The 16,160-nt window shown below is 40.1% G+C and overlaps 4 protein-coding genes across 4 annotated transcripts in view; 1 reads left to right on the plus strand and 3 right to left on the minus strand.

Moving 5' to 3' along the window:
- Nucleotides 1-16,160, plus strand: part of siah2l (seven in absentia homolog 2-like) — a 120,431-nt gene that overhangs the window by 5,316 nt on the left and 98,955 nt on the right. Inside the window, exons 3-4 of the mRNA XM_084373601.1 lie at nt 2,638-2,688; nt 14,239-14,321. The gene's annotated coding sequence lies outside the window, so the exon portion shown is untranslated. The remainder of the gene's footprint in view (nt 1-2,637; nt 2,689-14,238; nt 14,322-16,160) is intronic.
- LOC311269016 (olfactory receptor 8G17-like) lies at nt 3,642-4,659 on the minus strand (the record flags this gene model as incomplete). Its single annotated transcript, XM_084372998.1, has 1 exon — nt 3,642-4,659. The coding sequence occupies exon 1, from the start codon at nt 4,584-4,586 to the stop codon at nt 3,642-3,644; it is 945 nt and encodes a 314-aa protein (XP_084229124.1). The 5' UTR covers nt 4,587-4,659.
- On the minus strand, nt 10,470-11,758 carry LOC311269456 (olfactory receptor-like protein COR4). The gene is made up of 2 exons (XM_084373606.1): nt 11,575-11,758; nt 10,470-11,418 (listed from the first exon to the last, which is right to left on the minus strand). The coding sequence occupies exons 1-2, from the start codon at nt 11,601-11,603 to the stop codon at nt 10,485-10,487; spliced, it is 963 nt and encodes a 320-aa protein (XP_084229732.1). The 5' UTR covers nt 11,604-11,758; the 3' UTR covers nt 10,470-10,484.
- LOC311269017 (olfactory receptor 8G17-like) lies at nt 15,164-16,114 on the minus strand (the record flags this gene model as incomplete). Its single annotated transcript, XM_084372999.1, has 1 exon — nt 15,164-16,114. The coding sequence occupies exon 1, from the start codon at nt 16,091-16,093 to the stop codon at nt 15,164-15,166; it is 930 nt and encodes a 309-aa protein (XP_084229125.1). The 5' UTR covers nt 16,094-16,114.

Genomic DNA, 16,160 nt, shown 5'->3' on the forward strand with positions numbered 1-16,160 from the left:
AGATCCACCACCAGTGTAAGGACTCCATAGTGGGTATCAGTCACTACTCACAGCTTCACTTGACCCTTAAAATATTAAAACGTAATTTTTATGACCTGTCCACCAACATCAGCGGGTCTACACAGGTTTTTAAAACGCTTGTCAACCCCCTAAAAATCCACTTTTGACCCCATTCCCACTTCCAACATCTGTGATTTTTATCTGAAGTGTTACGTTATACATCACTGACTCCTGTTTCACAACGGAAACAGATGTAACAGAAGAGACAACAACAATAGATCAATTGTGAAAGGAGGATATATTCTTTTGAGCATCACGACCCCCTACGATGCATTAAACTATTCATTTCATTCAATTCATCACATTGACGTTATTTTTCTTCTCCCCCCGTTTGTGGCGCCCCCCCGTGGATGACGGCGCCCTTAGCATTCGCCTATACTGCCTATGCCAAGGGCTGGCTCTGGTATTTCATATATGTTATGTATAAACTAGAAAATGTATGTACGCAGAAATCATAAATTACCATAAAGGTAACATATATGGCAGCGTCTCTCTTCATATAGGGGCGCATTTGTCATTTGTCGCATTTCCAAATGGTAATAAAAGTTTTGGAGTTTTTTAAAATATAAAACTTTTTTTTTCTTTTTTTAAATTTCAGAAATGTTTCACAATCCCTTCACTAGTTGTTCATACCTGTTTGTCCCCTCTATACAGAGCCAGCCCTGCACTTTTAAAATATTTCACCCCCACCCCCAGTGACACAGCATCAGGTGCTCCTGTCCCCTCGACCTCAGCACAGCAGAGTGACAATGTTCTTTAATATGTTTGTGCGATGCCTTATTTATATTGTATTTTTCATTTATGACTTGTTTCTTTCTTCAGTTTTAAAAGAAATAAAATCTTGAATACATACATGCAGTTTCTGTGGGAGTGTATGAAAATCGATGGTGAAATTGACTGCGATGCAAGGGGTCAGGGTGAGGGCCAGGGCCGGCACTGTGAAATACCCATACATTTATACAAATACATGTGTTATATGTATGATGTATGGATAATTATATGACATGAGTGTGTAATTTACATACATAAACATACATATCTTTATGGGCTGGACATATCTTTCTATAGATCAAATTGCTCCAGTTTCTAACAGGTTTTATCAGGGGCGGACTTACCATTAGGCAAAACTAGGCGGTTGCCTAGGGCCCCAAGTTCCTGAGGGCCCATAAAAATCCTCATACACTTATGGTTAATACAGTTATTACTTATTTGCGCACATTAGTTATGTTTTTGATTAAAATCCTCTCGCTAAAATGCCAGCAGAATGCTAATCGTATTATGCGTATGTCGGGCCCCCCCTTCAGTCTCCACTACATTGGATCAGTCCATCTTACTGCGCATGTGCAGAACGGATCCAGGAAGACAGCAGCAAAACGAAAACAAACGGAGCGAAGTGGCGAGAGAAGAAGAGGAGAGTATAGAAGAGAAAAGTAAAGGAAAGAGACAGATGAAAAGAAGCTGCCCCAGCCGAGCTGAAAAGAGGAGAGAGAAGGAGGAAACAGAAAGCTGATCTCCAAGTTACAGGAAGTGACGACTGTCTTCACTGCGGCAGCAGCAGCAGCAGCAGCGGCTGGCAGATGTGATCAATTGACTCAAAATCATGTTGGGATCATGTAACTACACTGGCTGCATGAGATACACCTCTTGTTTTTACATTTTGGACCTCTTAATATTTTTTATTAATTTTTTATATGCAAATATTAGCATTTTAGCTCAATAGCTTCCAGGTCATGTGATCAATTGACTCAAAATCATGTTGGGATCATGTAACTACACTGGCTGCATGAGATACACCTCTTGTTTTTACATTTTACGTCTCTAAATATTTTTTATTATTTTTCATGTGTATTAGCATTTTAGCTCAATAGCTTCCAGGTCATGTGATCAGTTGACTCAAAATCATGTTGGGATCATGTAACTACACTGGCTGCATGAGATACACCTCTTGTTTTTACATTTTACATCTGTTCATAATTTTTTATTAATTTTTAGGCTATATGTAAATATTAGCATGTTAGCTCAATAGCTTCTCAATAGCTTTAAACACAGTATCTCTGCTTTAAATATCCCACATTTTTATTTTGAAAACAGGAAGTCGGTACACGCTGTAGCCGTCTTCTCCGTGTGTTTACTGTAAAGTCTGCAATACGGGTGCAGTTGAAATGTTGGAGTGGCTTGCGAATGTCAAATATCCAACTTAAAACTAACTTCACTGAAGTCTTGTCATGATGTATTTTCCAGCTGGCCCAAGACGATTTTTTAAAGAGTTTTGGCTGAAGAAGTCGCCCCACAAAGGAAGACTCTTTCAGTTTATCACAAATATTAGCATTAAATCATCATTTTGAGGGTACATGGTTTTCACTGGGCAGGAAGGGTTTGAATTATGTAACCAGCAACGTAAATGATGTACAGTATCGGAGTAGAAAGTGCAGTATTTGCCTCTGAGATACAGCGGAGCAGACAAAATTGAAGTTGCATGAAATCCTAAAATGTCTACGTCAGCACTTGAGTAAATGTACTTACACTTCACCACTGGGTCAGAGCCTTATACTGTGTTTTGTGTGTGTTTGTTTTCAGAATGAGGGAGAGAGACAACGTGAAAAAGGGACAGGAAGAGAGGGACAACAGGTAAAACAAATAATACAAATAATACATGTGTATTCTGTTAAAATGTATGTGTCTGTATAATTGACCTGTTGTTTTGTGTGTTGTCTCATTTCAGAGGGCCCCATGCCTGCCTTTGCCTTGGGCCCCAAATTTCTTAAATCCACCACTGGGTTTTATATATAGTTTTATCACTCTTTCATTTACATATGGTATTGTTCTGAGTCAGTACATAACCAGTGAATACAATTATAAATGCATTATTATAATTTAAAGGAGCAGTCTGTAGTTTTAGGTAAGAAATGTTAATGAGAAGAGAAAGATCTTCATTAACTGTTTTTTTTTTTCTGTCTAGATAAACTAAATCAACAACCTCTCTTTGTTTTCATGACTGAATAAACAAACTGACTTTAAAAGGACAACACAATTTATACTGTTTTACTTTATATGTGGCGGACCCTGCCACCTTTCTAACTTCAAATAGTGTTCTGGGACCTTATTTTCCTCTGAGAAACAGCTTGTTTATTTACTTTTGGAAAAAAATACATGTGTTTTATTACCTCATTTATATTGTAAACGTAAAAATTGTAGAGATTTAATTTCTTCCCAAAAACGACATAGTGCCTCTTTAAACTCTGACTTTCCTCCTAAAACAAAAAGGGTTTTGAATCACACAGAAAACTGAATATGGTTTCCATCCAGGGCTCCATGCTACTGGTTTACAGTATCTGGGGTTTACTGGGAAGTGTAAGACAGCAGCAGGAGGCAGAAAAACTGAGTAAAGCTTTGAAAGAGACAAATTATGATTTCTAATCTGAACATTTAACTTCAGAGTAAAATTAAAAAACAATCATGATTCACAAATCTCACCCAAACAGTACAGTGTAAATCAACATGATAATGTGATATACAGTAAGGCAGTTCAGTTTGTATTTTAAGTTTACACGTTTGTTTAAATGTTCTTTACCATTTTCAACTCATAATGATGGCATCACTGGTTTGGATCTGAATAATCTCGACAAGGATTTGCAGATTTCTGCAGACTGCACTCCATAAATAATGGGGTTGAGGCTGCCAGGGATGATATGAAACAGAATGGCAGCAAATTTTCTGTAATCTGAGTACTGAGGGAAGCGATGCAGAATAATGACAATAAATCCACTGGTCAACATGATCAGATACACAACCAGATGAGTGCTGCAGGTCTTCAAGGCTTTACTGTTCAAAGACTTGTTCTTACTGGTCAGACAGACGACTGCAATCTTAGTGTAAGTGAGAACCATGGCGCCTATAGAAGAAGTGAGCAGGACAATAGTGAAAGTGAGGCCATAGATATTATTAATAAACACACTGTCACAGGAGAGTTTAAACAGGGAGGCATTGTCACAGTAAGGATTCATGATCATCGTCCTGCATCGGTTCAGCCGTATGGTCAGACCGAGAAGAATCCCGACCAGAACAAAGGCCACTCCCCAGGCAGAAACTGTCAGCTTGATCACCATTTTGTTGGTCATTATGGCAGCATAGCGCAGAGGATTACAGATGGCCACATATCTGTCAAAGGCCATAATCATGAGCACAGTGTGAGAAGCAGTACCAAAAATGTGTGTGGAAAAAGCTTGAAGAACACATTCGTGATAACTGATGATGAGCTCAGAGGGAAGCAGCAAAATATCTGAGAGCAAACGAGGCACCATGATCGAATTTCCAATAATGTCATTAAATGGCAGGTTGCAAAACAGGAGATACATCGGCTGGTGAAGGCTCTTGTCAATTAAAACTAGAAATGCAATGCCTGCATTTGCAAGCATGATAAAAATATAGGAGATAAAGAATAAGAGAAAGACAGGGTAAACAGAGTCCTTGGAGATATTCAGCCCCTCCAGCTGCAGTGTGAAGCTGTTGAATGTGTAGTTTTCCATCAACCTGCAATAACAAAGATCAGAGATCACTGATATGTTCAATAACAAACCATAAACAATATAAACATTGTGCTTTTACAAAATAATGTAGTTCAAAAGAAGCAACAAAAAAACTACAAAAGTAAGAGATAATTACAAATGTTTTTGAGTTTGGTGCAAAATTGTCAAAAGTCTGTTTTTCATTAATACCTGCTTGAGTTCAGCAGCATTCAGTCTTTTCTTTGTTGTGTCTTTGTTGGCAGTTAACAGCCAGCAAAGAAAACTTCTCTTTGTCACAGTTTTATATAGTCAGTATTATTGTCACGGGACTAATGGAGCTGACTTGAGACAGACCTCCTGATGGCTGATGTCATGATGGTTAGTGGTAAGGCTTATTCTGTCAACAGGCTGCATTATGCAACAGCTTGTTGTGATGATGTGATACAATTAAAAGAAATAATGAGGCAGCATGATAATTCTAACATTACACACTAAAAAATAAATTGGTTTCCAATTCTGGGTAGTTCCCTGGACTGCTGGGTGATAATTGTTACTAAGTTGGTTTTATCCAACACAGCAAGATAATTGGTTCATATCGGATAACAGAAAGAAGTATAAAGCAAAAATTTCTACCTGTCTGTTTGTTATTTGCATGTCTAATGAACCGTTCAATTGATCTACTTCACAATCGACAGGTTTGTTGCTGAGGACCCGAGGAGGTGCAGCATCAAACTTAGTGTTATTTGGATACCCGGCACTGTCCATATCAATACATTTTGAGTAAAAAGCTTACTTTGGCTTCATCTGGCTTTATGGCCCTGCATACATGTGATCCCACTCATGTGATCTCATGGGGAAGCAGATGTAAACAAAATGGAGATTAATGTGATGGGACTTGCCGTAGTACTGTGTTGCAGTGACAATGAACAAAAACAGAAGGTTAAATGAGTCTGGATGAGTGGGGAGATGTGGTCAGCACAGGCTTTTTATTCTTCAGAGAGAACTGGATTTGAAAGTGTCTGTCAACAGTAGTATGCTAGCTTACGTTCCTCAAGGGCTGGAATGTTTACTGTTGCTTGGCAGCGCTGTGAGCTGCTCCACAAAGACTCTCTCGATGAAGTTATTATAACTGAAGTTCAGGAAACTGGACCACACCATTTTACCTCACTGATTTGCCACCTGGATCCATCCAATTAAACCACCTGTGTCTCATTAAGTCAACCACCTATGTCTCCCTGATTCAATCACCTGTGCAGACCTATATAGGCAAGCCTAACCATTTCTCTCCAATTCGTCTCAAGTTCTGACATTCGTTTGTACTTGACAAGCATTTCTGAAAACTTACTTTGAAAAGCCTCCACTTCCATCTCCACTCTGGCCGCCACACATTTTCTTCCTCCCAAGCTGCAGGCTGTCTCCACCAGTTCAACCAGGGCACCTACTGGGTGGCCCTGGCCTTGGAGCTCTACCACTGTGTATTAGCAGCAAGACCCTCCCTGACTTGCAACCTTTGCGCATCTCAATCACAGCCAGCCTCCTCCCATGTTCACCAACCAGCATATGCTGCACCTCCTCCCCCAAGCCTCATCCCCAGCCCAGATTTTTTCATGCATCACCAACGCCATCAACCTCACCTGTCTCGCCGGCCATGGCGCCTGGTTGACTAAAGCCGACATCACCAGCACATTCAAGGTCCTGCCAATGTGTCCAGATTTCTGGAGATTCTTCAGCTTATCTTGGAGAAGCTTCTACTTTGCAGTCTGCCTCACCTTCGGATGCTAAAGTAGCCCGAAAATATACCATTCCCTCTCCTTAGCCCTTTGCTGGATACTCCTTAACAACCACAACCTGCCTTACGTCATTCACCTCCTGAACAGTTTTCTCATGGTCACTCAGCCATCCTCCCCACCAGCACAAGGTCTCCAAATGCCAGCTTCTCTCCCTGCTCGGACACCTCAACTACGCCATTTGCATTATCCCCCAGGGTCGATCCTTCGTCTCCCACCTACTATCCCTGTCTTCCACCATTCCATCCCTCCGCGACTACATCACCCTGGATGACTCCTGCAAAATGGAGCTGATGTGGCGCGACTTTCTCTCTTTATGGAAAGGCATGTCTTTCTTCTACGACTACCGAATCACCCAGCCATAGGACATCCAGCTATACACAGACGCTGCACCCTCAGTAGGTTTCGGAGGCTACTAGAGCAGTCAATGGTTCACTTCCGTTTGGCCCCCATACTGTCCTCACTCTACTCTTCCTCTGCCCTCTATGAACTATATCCAGTCATAATCACCGCACTTCATTGGGGGCACAAATGGTCAAGAAAAGTCACCCTTATCCACTCAGACAACCTCAATGCTGTTGAAATCATCAACAAAGACCGCTCACAATCACTGGATAGCATGAAATTCATCTGATGCCTGAGCTTAGTCTCAGCCCAGCACCACTTCATGCTCCCGGCTGCTCACATTCCCGGCCACCAAAACAGCATCACTGACTCTCTCTCGGTTCTCATTTCAGAAATTCTTTGTCCATCGACTCGACCCTCAAATCAAAGTTCCTCCTGGCATTCTTTGGCTTGTTACGATGCACAGAATTCACTTCTACCACATCCACTCATGACCCCTCTCGACACGCGACCCTCTCAGACATCTCCATCCACTCACAAGACACCCTCCGATTCAATCTCAAACAAAGCAAGACTGACCAGTTCGGCCTCTCTCATCCCATTTTCCTCATCCGATTAAACTCATACCTAAGCCCTTAGAAACCATCCTATTGTACATACACCAGAGACAAGCATGCCATGCTTACCCACAAGACCCACTCTTAACCACTGTGTCGCCACACGCTTCTGGCTCCACCACCATCTCCGCCCGGTCTTATCCAAGTCAGGGATCTCTCCTGAACTTTACTCTAGACACTCCTTCTGTATAGGCGCTGCTACTACCGCCTCCAGACAAACAATTCCCGACCACACCATCAAATTCCTCGGTCGCTGGTCTTTGCAATCCTACAAAAGCTACATCCACAGCCACCTCAGCGATATTCATTGTGCCCATTTCTGCATAGCCCAGTTATACCTTTGGGGGATGATGAAGCCACGCCGACCTTATCAAGACGTGCCCCCACTCTGAGTCTCAACCTCCCTGGTTCCTAGACGACCCCCCTTTCCTTCATCCACTGCCTTCGATCCCTTTTCCTTCATCCAACAACCCGGCCCCCCTTTCCTATCCTTCCCAAATCTTCTACCAATTTAAATAAACTACCTTAATGCTAAACTATGATTAAACTCTTAGTGAATTAGTTGTTGTGGTCCGGCTCAGAAAACATTGATGTAATCATCCAGATTTTAAATCGTAAACATGTTTGATATTATCGAAGCAGCCCCAATCAGTCTATGAGGAGTTCAGGAGGCTTAATGTTGATTTATGGCTGCACACCATGACCTACGCAATTGGTCTATGCTGTAGTAAGCATTAATACATGTGCGCTGGTGTGTCTGCATTACTGGTGTGAGCGGATTGCCAGCTGTACTTAGCCCCACTAACTACACCGACTCCTGCAGAGGAGAAGCATAGGAGAAGCATAATCCAAGACAGGAAGCATCAGGCCGGTCAGGTGAGACTTCAACAACTGAAGAGGGCGGTATGTTTGCTGGGGAAACTACAGGTCACAATGCACCATATTAGCTACACTGTTACATGCTTCCCCTCTGCTGGCCAGGATGTGCCACTATGGCTGTTGCTTGGCCTCCTGCCTTTCCAGGTGATAGCGGTCTGGCTGATTAGGAATAACCAATAAGAGGGGGTAGGGCACTAGGCTCTATCTCTCTCTCTCCACTCAACCTGACCAGAGATGCAGTCAGTCAGCCTGGAGGCTGGCTGGGGTATTATATTTTGTTTTATGTTTATCTGATGGGTGCGGTAATCTAGTTATCGTGGCTTTGTTTCAATTAGGTTTAGTTGTTCCTTTGTTTTAGAGGGTAAGCCCCCAGCTCTGACATAGGGCACAATTCACCAAAGCCGGTTTTCCAGGGTGTTCATCATGGACTGGTTATGGGACTTCTGTTTTATACTATTCTTACACCAATCATAGTAAGTGCTGACTTGCCACTTAAAGACCTAGTAGCATGACTGTGGTAATGGCAGCAGAGAGTTGGGGTTAAAGGGCAGGGATGTTTGAAATGTATGAATAAATGGCCAAAGAGATGTGCAGCCAAAATGGAGAGCTGTCTGTCTTGTTTATTATGGACCCCCGCCACGCCATGACTTTTTAGAGCTAAGTGGTTCTCAGATTAATAACCAATAAGAGGGGGTAGGGCATTAGGCTCGGTCTCTCTCTCTCTATTTTGAAGTGATCTGCTGTCAAAAAATGCTGAAAATAATAATAATAAAAGTCAACTTGTGTTTTGCCGGTAATATGCTTTTAATGTGAAGACGCAGCAGTAATATTTGTTTAGCAGTTATACATACAAATATGTGATTTTCCATGTCAGTTACATATTTTAGCATATATGTCACAGATATAATTATTCAAACATATGAAACCTATATTTAAAGAGGTCATATTCTGCTAATTTTCAGTTTCATACTTTTATTTGGGGGTCCTAGTAGAATAGGACTACATACTTACTTTAATTTTCATCCAACACATAATTTATCATTGCTGCAGAACCCCTTTTCACACAGTTTTGAATGCTCTGTTTTACCTACAGATTGAGACATCTTGCCTCTGACTGGAGTGTGTGTGTATATATATATACTGTGTGTATATATATATATATTTATATAATGCCTGTCACATAGTGATGCACATAAGTTTTAACCTGCCGTTTCAGGAGAGAGTAACTTCCTGTGGCGTGGACTTTGAAATGATGCTTCATAACACAATAAAGGAAAGGCAAAAACCCAAAAGTAGAATATGACCTTTCAATTATATGCACATACTATTACAATGTGTATACCTATATGATAAATAATTGTGTTGCAGCTGATTTGGGTTTCTTTTAGCATGAAATGAGGCAGACTTTAACAAAATGCTCTGTATTTTCAGTAAGAAATACCCAAATGTTAGAACACTCTCACACTCTCTCTCACACACACACACACACACACACACACACACACACACACACACACACACACACACAAAGGCAGGACGTAACTCATAGTGCAAAAATGTCTTTCACCACAGCAGTAACTGTAATCTATTGAAAACATTTGTGAAAAAAATCAACACTAATTTCTACAAAACAGGAAACATTTATGGGCTTCAAACATTTAATACAGCATTTTTTCAGGTAATGTCACCACCGACACGCTGTCTGTAATACTGCAAAAATATAAATATTGCGATACTTTAATTGTGCCTATGGGCCCAATTATCATTAAGTTACCTCATTCTGTGATACATAATGACTTAACAAACATTCATGTAAAGGTCCACTTTGTAAGAAAGTTGATTTTTGAGTCTCACTGCCAACTCGTCAAATACACTTTGGGACTGTAGGTCGTTTTAGTCGTTTTTGACAAGTTGGGCATGAGACTCAAAATTCCACTTTCTTACAGAGTAGATCTTTAAATGAACTTTTCTCCGAAAATAAAAAGTGACTCTTGTTGAGGTTGTGTCACACAGAGAAACAAATATGCTTTCCATCCAGGGCTCCATGCCACTGTTTTACGGTAACTGGGATCTACTGGGAGACTTAACACAGTTAAAATGCCTTCCACACTATAAAGTGATAAATGTTTGCCATCAGAAAAAAACTAATAAAAACTGTGAGTTTAATTTGAATAAGAAATTGTTGCAATTTACAGAATCATATAAATTATCATTATAATGTGAAATACGCAACAGGCGAGGATGACAGTTCACATTTTTTTTCACAAGTTTATACACTCAGAATAATGATGTCAGTGGTTGGATCTGAATAATCTTGACAAGGATTTGCAGATTTCTGCAGACTGCACTCCGTAAATAACTGGGTTGAGTCTGCCGGGGATGATATGAAACAGAATGGAGGCCAATTTCCCGATGTCGGCGTACTGAGGCACTCGATGCAGAGAAATAACAAGCATCCCACTAAACACCATGATCAGATACACAACCAGATGAGTGCTGCAGGTCTTCAAAGCTTTACTGTTCAAAGACTTGTTCTTGCTGGTCAGACAGACGACTGCAATCTTAGTGTAAGTGAAAACCATGCTGCTTACAGAAGAGGTGAGCAAGAAGGCAGTGAAAGTGAGGCCATAGATATTATTAATAAATACACTGTCACAGGAGAGTTTAAACAGGGAGGCATTGTCACAGTAAGGATTCATGATCTTCGTCCTGCATCGGTTCAGCCGTATGGTCAGACCGAGAAGAATCCCGACCAGAACAAAGGCCACTCCCCAGGCAGAAACCGTCAACTTTATCACCATTTTGTTGGTCATTATGGCAGCATAGCGCAGAGGATTACAGATGGCCACATATCTGTCAAAGGCCATAATCATGAGCACAGTGAGACTGGTGGTATTGAACATGTGTGTGGTGAAAGCTTGAACCACACACTCATAATAACTGATGAGCCGCTCAGAGGGAGGCAGCAACATGTCCGAAAGCAAACGAGGCACCATGATCGAATTTCCAAGGATGTCGTTGAATGTCAGGTTGCAAAACAGGAGATAGATCGACTGGTGAAGGCTCTTGTCAATAAAAACCAGAAATGCAATGCCTCCATTCGCAAGCATGATAAAAACGTAGGAGAAAAGGATGATGATAAAGACAGGGTAAACAGAGTCCTTGGAGATATTCAGCCCCTCCAGCTGCAGTGTGAAGCTGTTGAATGTGTAGTTTTCCATCAACCTGCAATAACAAAGATCACTGATATGTTCAATAATTAAGTAACTATGAAAAATCAAAAACAAAAACTTTATGATTAAAGCAATGAAAGTAAAGACTAAAGTTACAGATAAAAACATTTGTTTTGAGTTTGATTCAATGTGTGTTATTCATCAAAACCTGCTTTGGGTCCTCCGGTTCACCAGCATTCAGTCTTGACTTTCTTGTGTCTTTGTTGGCAGTTAACAGCCAACAAAGCAAACTTCTTCCGTGGTTGCAGTTTTATGTGGTCACACTTTCATGATCAGGGGACTCTTATCTGTGTTTTCCAATCCTGGTCCAAAGGGAGTCCTGACCTGCATGTTTTTTTCCTTGATCCAACACACCCGATTCAAACGAACGGGTCGCTATCAGACTTCAGCAGAGTTTGATGGCGAGCTGATCATTCGAATCAGGTGTGTTGGGGCTGGGAATCATCTAAAACATGCAGGGCTCCAGGATGTTAATGGTAAGCTTTTATCAATAGGTGTATGGCTGCCAGAGCGTACGGGAGCAGAGCCGTGTCACTTTTTCAGGTCGTGAGGAAATGTAATAGTATGGCTGGATTTATTCACAGCATCAACTGAGCAACATGCAAGAAAACATTTTACTTTTAAAACTGTCGGTTGTTGCTGATTGTCTGTGAGCAGCAGCATATTTGCATCCGTCTATAACTAGCTAACATTAACTAGTAAAGGTGAAAAGAACAACCAAATTCATTTTCAAAGTAACATTACAAATCCAGCCGGCTGAACTTAGCTAAACTAAGCTGTCTTTGCTTCCTTTTCTTAGCCTTGCCTAGCCTAGCCTAGCCTAGATGAGCTCGACCTCCACCTGCACTGCATGAAAATAAATTATTCACACACACTTCCTTCACCTATATGGCTTACTGTCACTTAAATTACAACCAAGTACCAGAAGCATTAGGAAGGAATTGAGTAGGGGATAAGAGTAAGTTTTGAAAGCTAATATTCTAGTTAGCTAACCGAAGATGACTCAGCTAATTACAGTAAATAAGGAGGGTGGCAGGATGCTAGTGTAGCATTTTAGCTAATGCTATATCATTTGTCTGACTGATGGCTAATGAGCAGAGTTTACTAAAGACAAGTGAAGAAAAATTTGGGATAAAATATCTGCAAGGAATATAACAAATAACCAAACACATCAATGTTTTTTGTGTGTGATAGAGTCAAACTAGCTGAACCAGACATTTTTTCTCAAGAGTTGTTTGAGACAATGAGACTTTTCACCAGCTGTTCAATTGCCAATGTAACCCTCTTCCGGTCGAGTACTTTTATTTTGAAGGGACATAACGGAAGTGTGAGTCGTCTGAATGTTTCTGAATTGTTCAAAGGTGGAGCGAGTATACTGTAGGCGCTGTTACACCCGCTCGGTTACACTAACATTGTTAGCTATTAGCTAACTGCCTTTGGGATAGGTTAGCCATTTTCAGCTGTAATGAGCAAATGTCCACAATGAAGAAAACTTTTCACCAGGCCACCACAAATACTGAAGAGATACTGGAGCTAGGAACAAGAGTAAGTTTTGACAGCTAATATTCTTGCTAGCTAACCGAAGATGACTTAGCTAATTACAGTAAATAAGGCGGGTGAAAGGATGCTAGTATAGCATTTTAGCTAACGTTATACATTTGACTGATGGCTAATGAGCAGAGTTTACTTAAGCCAAGTGAAAATATTAAGGGATAAATTATCTGGAAGGAATATAACAAATAACCAAACATCACAAAACGTTTTTTGTGTGTGTGTGGTAGAATCAAACTAGCTGAACCAGACATGTATCCCAAGGTAGTCAGGACTTTAATGATTAGGCTAATCATTAATTAATAAATCGCCAAATGCATTCAGAAGCCTCAGTTTGTGTAATTGAATAGCAGCTGATGGAAGCTCCGCAGTTAAGTCGTTATGTTGTGTTATTTAGTTAAGTATCATACAAGTAACTTGGTGTTTACTTTATCTGTTATTTTAAGTCCGAAACTCCTGGTTACAACAGTTTTTAATGGAGAAACATCTGACATATTTAGGCCTATTAATGATTAACCGATAAATAATTGTTAAGGCAACTGACTGTCGATTGAAGAAACTGTTTAAGATTTGCATCTCTAGTTGGGACAGTGCGTTACAAGAGATCTGCAGCACAATGTAAAATACTATGTTTGCGAAAAATTTAAAATTTAAGCTGAAAAATGTGTCAATTAATTGATATATGGATCCACAGAAAATCAGTCTTAATTGGCGACAACTGTATTGATAAAGTAATTATTCAGATATTCCGTGGAACCCCATTCTCAGTTGTGAAGGTTTGCTGCTTTTCTCAGTTTTCTAGTAGTAAAATTTAAAATGAAATGTTTTATTTAATTAGATTTTCAGTCAAAAAGAGATTAGCCTAAATTTATGTTATTAAAGATACGAGTCAGTATAGAGAGAGCTGAAGTAACGGCCCTTCCAGTCGACTTCATGGGACCTTATTTCAGAAAAAAATTGTACAGCAGTTGAGAGAGAAAGAGACACTTAATTTTTTGATCCTGCTTGAGTTGTGTCATGAATCACACATATGATGTTTGTGAATTGAAAAGTCAATTGCAATTGTCACAAAACAGATTAAGCTGTTTATGAAGCTGTATCTTGTGATGTTGGAGCAAGTCTTTTCATTTCAGAATTGGAAATATTAACACAGTACAAACACAGTATTCTGAGAGTTAGTTGCACATACAGTTAGTTTTATGAGTATTTTTGTAAACAATTTTAAGTGAAACTTTGCACATCTATCTTTGGTTCTCTTTAGTGGCACACATCAAACGCCATGCAGCTCCACACTCCTGACGTGGAGGTCTCAGCGGTGGATATCTACGACTTTAACAACTATGGGTAGGTGGCAACATATAGTATTCTGTTAATATTTGAGTAAACTGACCCTTTAACAAATATAAATCTAACAACTGAACTCCCATGCCTTTCTGCCGACATTACATTAAAAAACGATCCTAACTTACTGTAGCAAATGCTCATCAGCACTTGTGTTTGTCTTCATGTTTGCTGTGTAATGGTCAAAATAAGCAGCTAATGTTTCTGCCATTGTACATATATTGTTATGGAGGACAACAAGTGTCACGGAAATAGTAATAAGGCATTTAACTAATTGTACAATAAATAGAGGCATTCATTAAATTAGTTAACAAATGTATTTATTATATATTCAATAGACTAAATTACAAAGTAAGTCAGTATTTGATATTTTAATGGCCAATAAAAAGAGGAATTCTAAATACAATTTACAAATAAAATATGAATCCATCAATAAATAGTTCAAATTAAAAAGGGATTTACAAAAACAATTGTCATCTGCAGATGTATGACATGCCTGGATGTGCTTTTGAAGCGAGCGCACTACAGACTTCTGCCGACCTAGCTGTTTTAGCGCGTAGCTAACTTGAATGGGGATTAGATAATTCAATCGTGACTATAGACTTTCCAAATGTTATTGGACCTAATGGCTCCAGTTATGACAGTAAAACGAGTCATTTGCATCACTTGTAGTTACGTTGTCACGTCACGTTTCTCTGTAAGCACTCACAGTGACGTCATGTTTTCAGCCATTGCACAGAAATAAAACAAATCACTAACTCCACTATTAGTGTTGTCATGTTAATTCCACTAACATGACAACACTAATTTGTATTGATAATTAGACAAAACTAAATATTGAAACTTTATAATAACGGCAAAATCTTCTTTGAAAAGAACTTCTTTATCTCTTTTGACTGCACTCCATAAATAATGGGGTTGAGGCTGCCGGGGATAATATGAAACAAAATGTTACAAAGTTTTCTGTAATCTGAGTACTGAGGGAAGCGATGAAGAGTAATAATAGACAATCCATTGAACACCATGATCAAATACACAACCAGATGAGTGCTGCAGGTCTTCAAGGCTTTACTGTTCACAGACTTGTTCTTGCTGGTCAGACAGACGACTGTAATCTTTGTGTAAGTAAGAACCATGGTGCCTATAGAAGCTGTAAAGAGGACGACAGTGAAAGTGAGGCCGTACACATTATTAATAAACACACTGTCACAGGACAGTTTAAACAAGGAGGCATTGTCACAGTAAGGATTCATGATCATCGTCCTGCATCGGTTCAGCCGTATGGTCAGACCGAGAAGAATCCCGACCAGAACAAAGGCCACTCCCCAGGCAGAAACTGTCAGCTTGATCACCATTTTGTTGGTCATTATGGCAGCATAGCGCAGAGGATTACAGATGGCCACATATCTGTCAAAGGCCATAATCATGAGCACAGTGTGAGAAGTTGTACCAAACATATGTGAAGTGAAAGCTTGAACTACACACTCATAATAACTGATGAGCCGCTCAGAGGGAGGCAGCAAAATGTCTGAAAGCAAACGAGGCACCATGATAGAGTTCCCAATAATGTCATTAAATGGCAGGTTGCTAAAAAGGAGATACATCGGCTGGTGAAGGCTCTTGTCATTGAAAATTAGAACCACAATGCCCACATTGGCAACCATTATAAACAGGTAGGAGAAAAAGAAGAAGAGAAAGACAGGGTAGACCGACTCCTTCGAGACATTTAACCCCTCCAGCTGGAGAGTGAAGCTGTTGTAGGTGTAGTTTCCCATCAACCTGACAGAACAAAACAATAATGTTAAGAGCTTAATTCCTGAAAGTGATCTAAAAAATGTAATC

Source organism: Pagrus pagrus (genome assembly GCF_965226575.1).
Source record: "Pagrus pagrus genome assembly, chromosome: 14".
Taxonomy (NCBI): Eukaryota; Metazoa; Chordata; class Actinopteri; order Spariformes; family Sparidae; genus Pagrus; species Pagrus pagrus.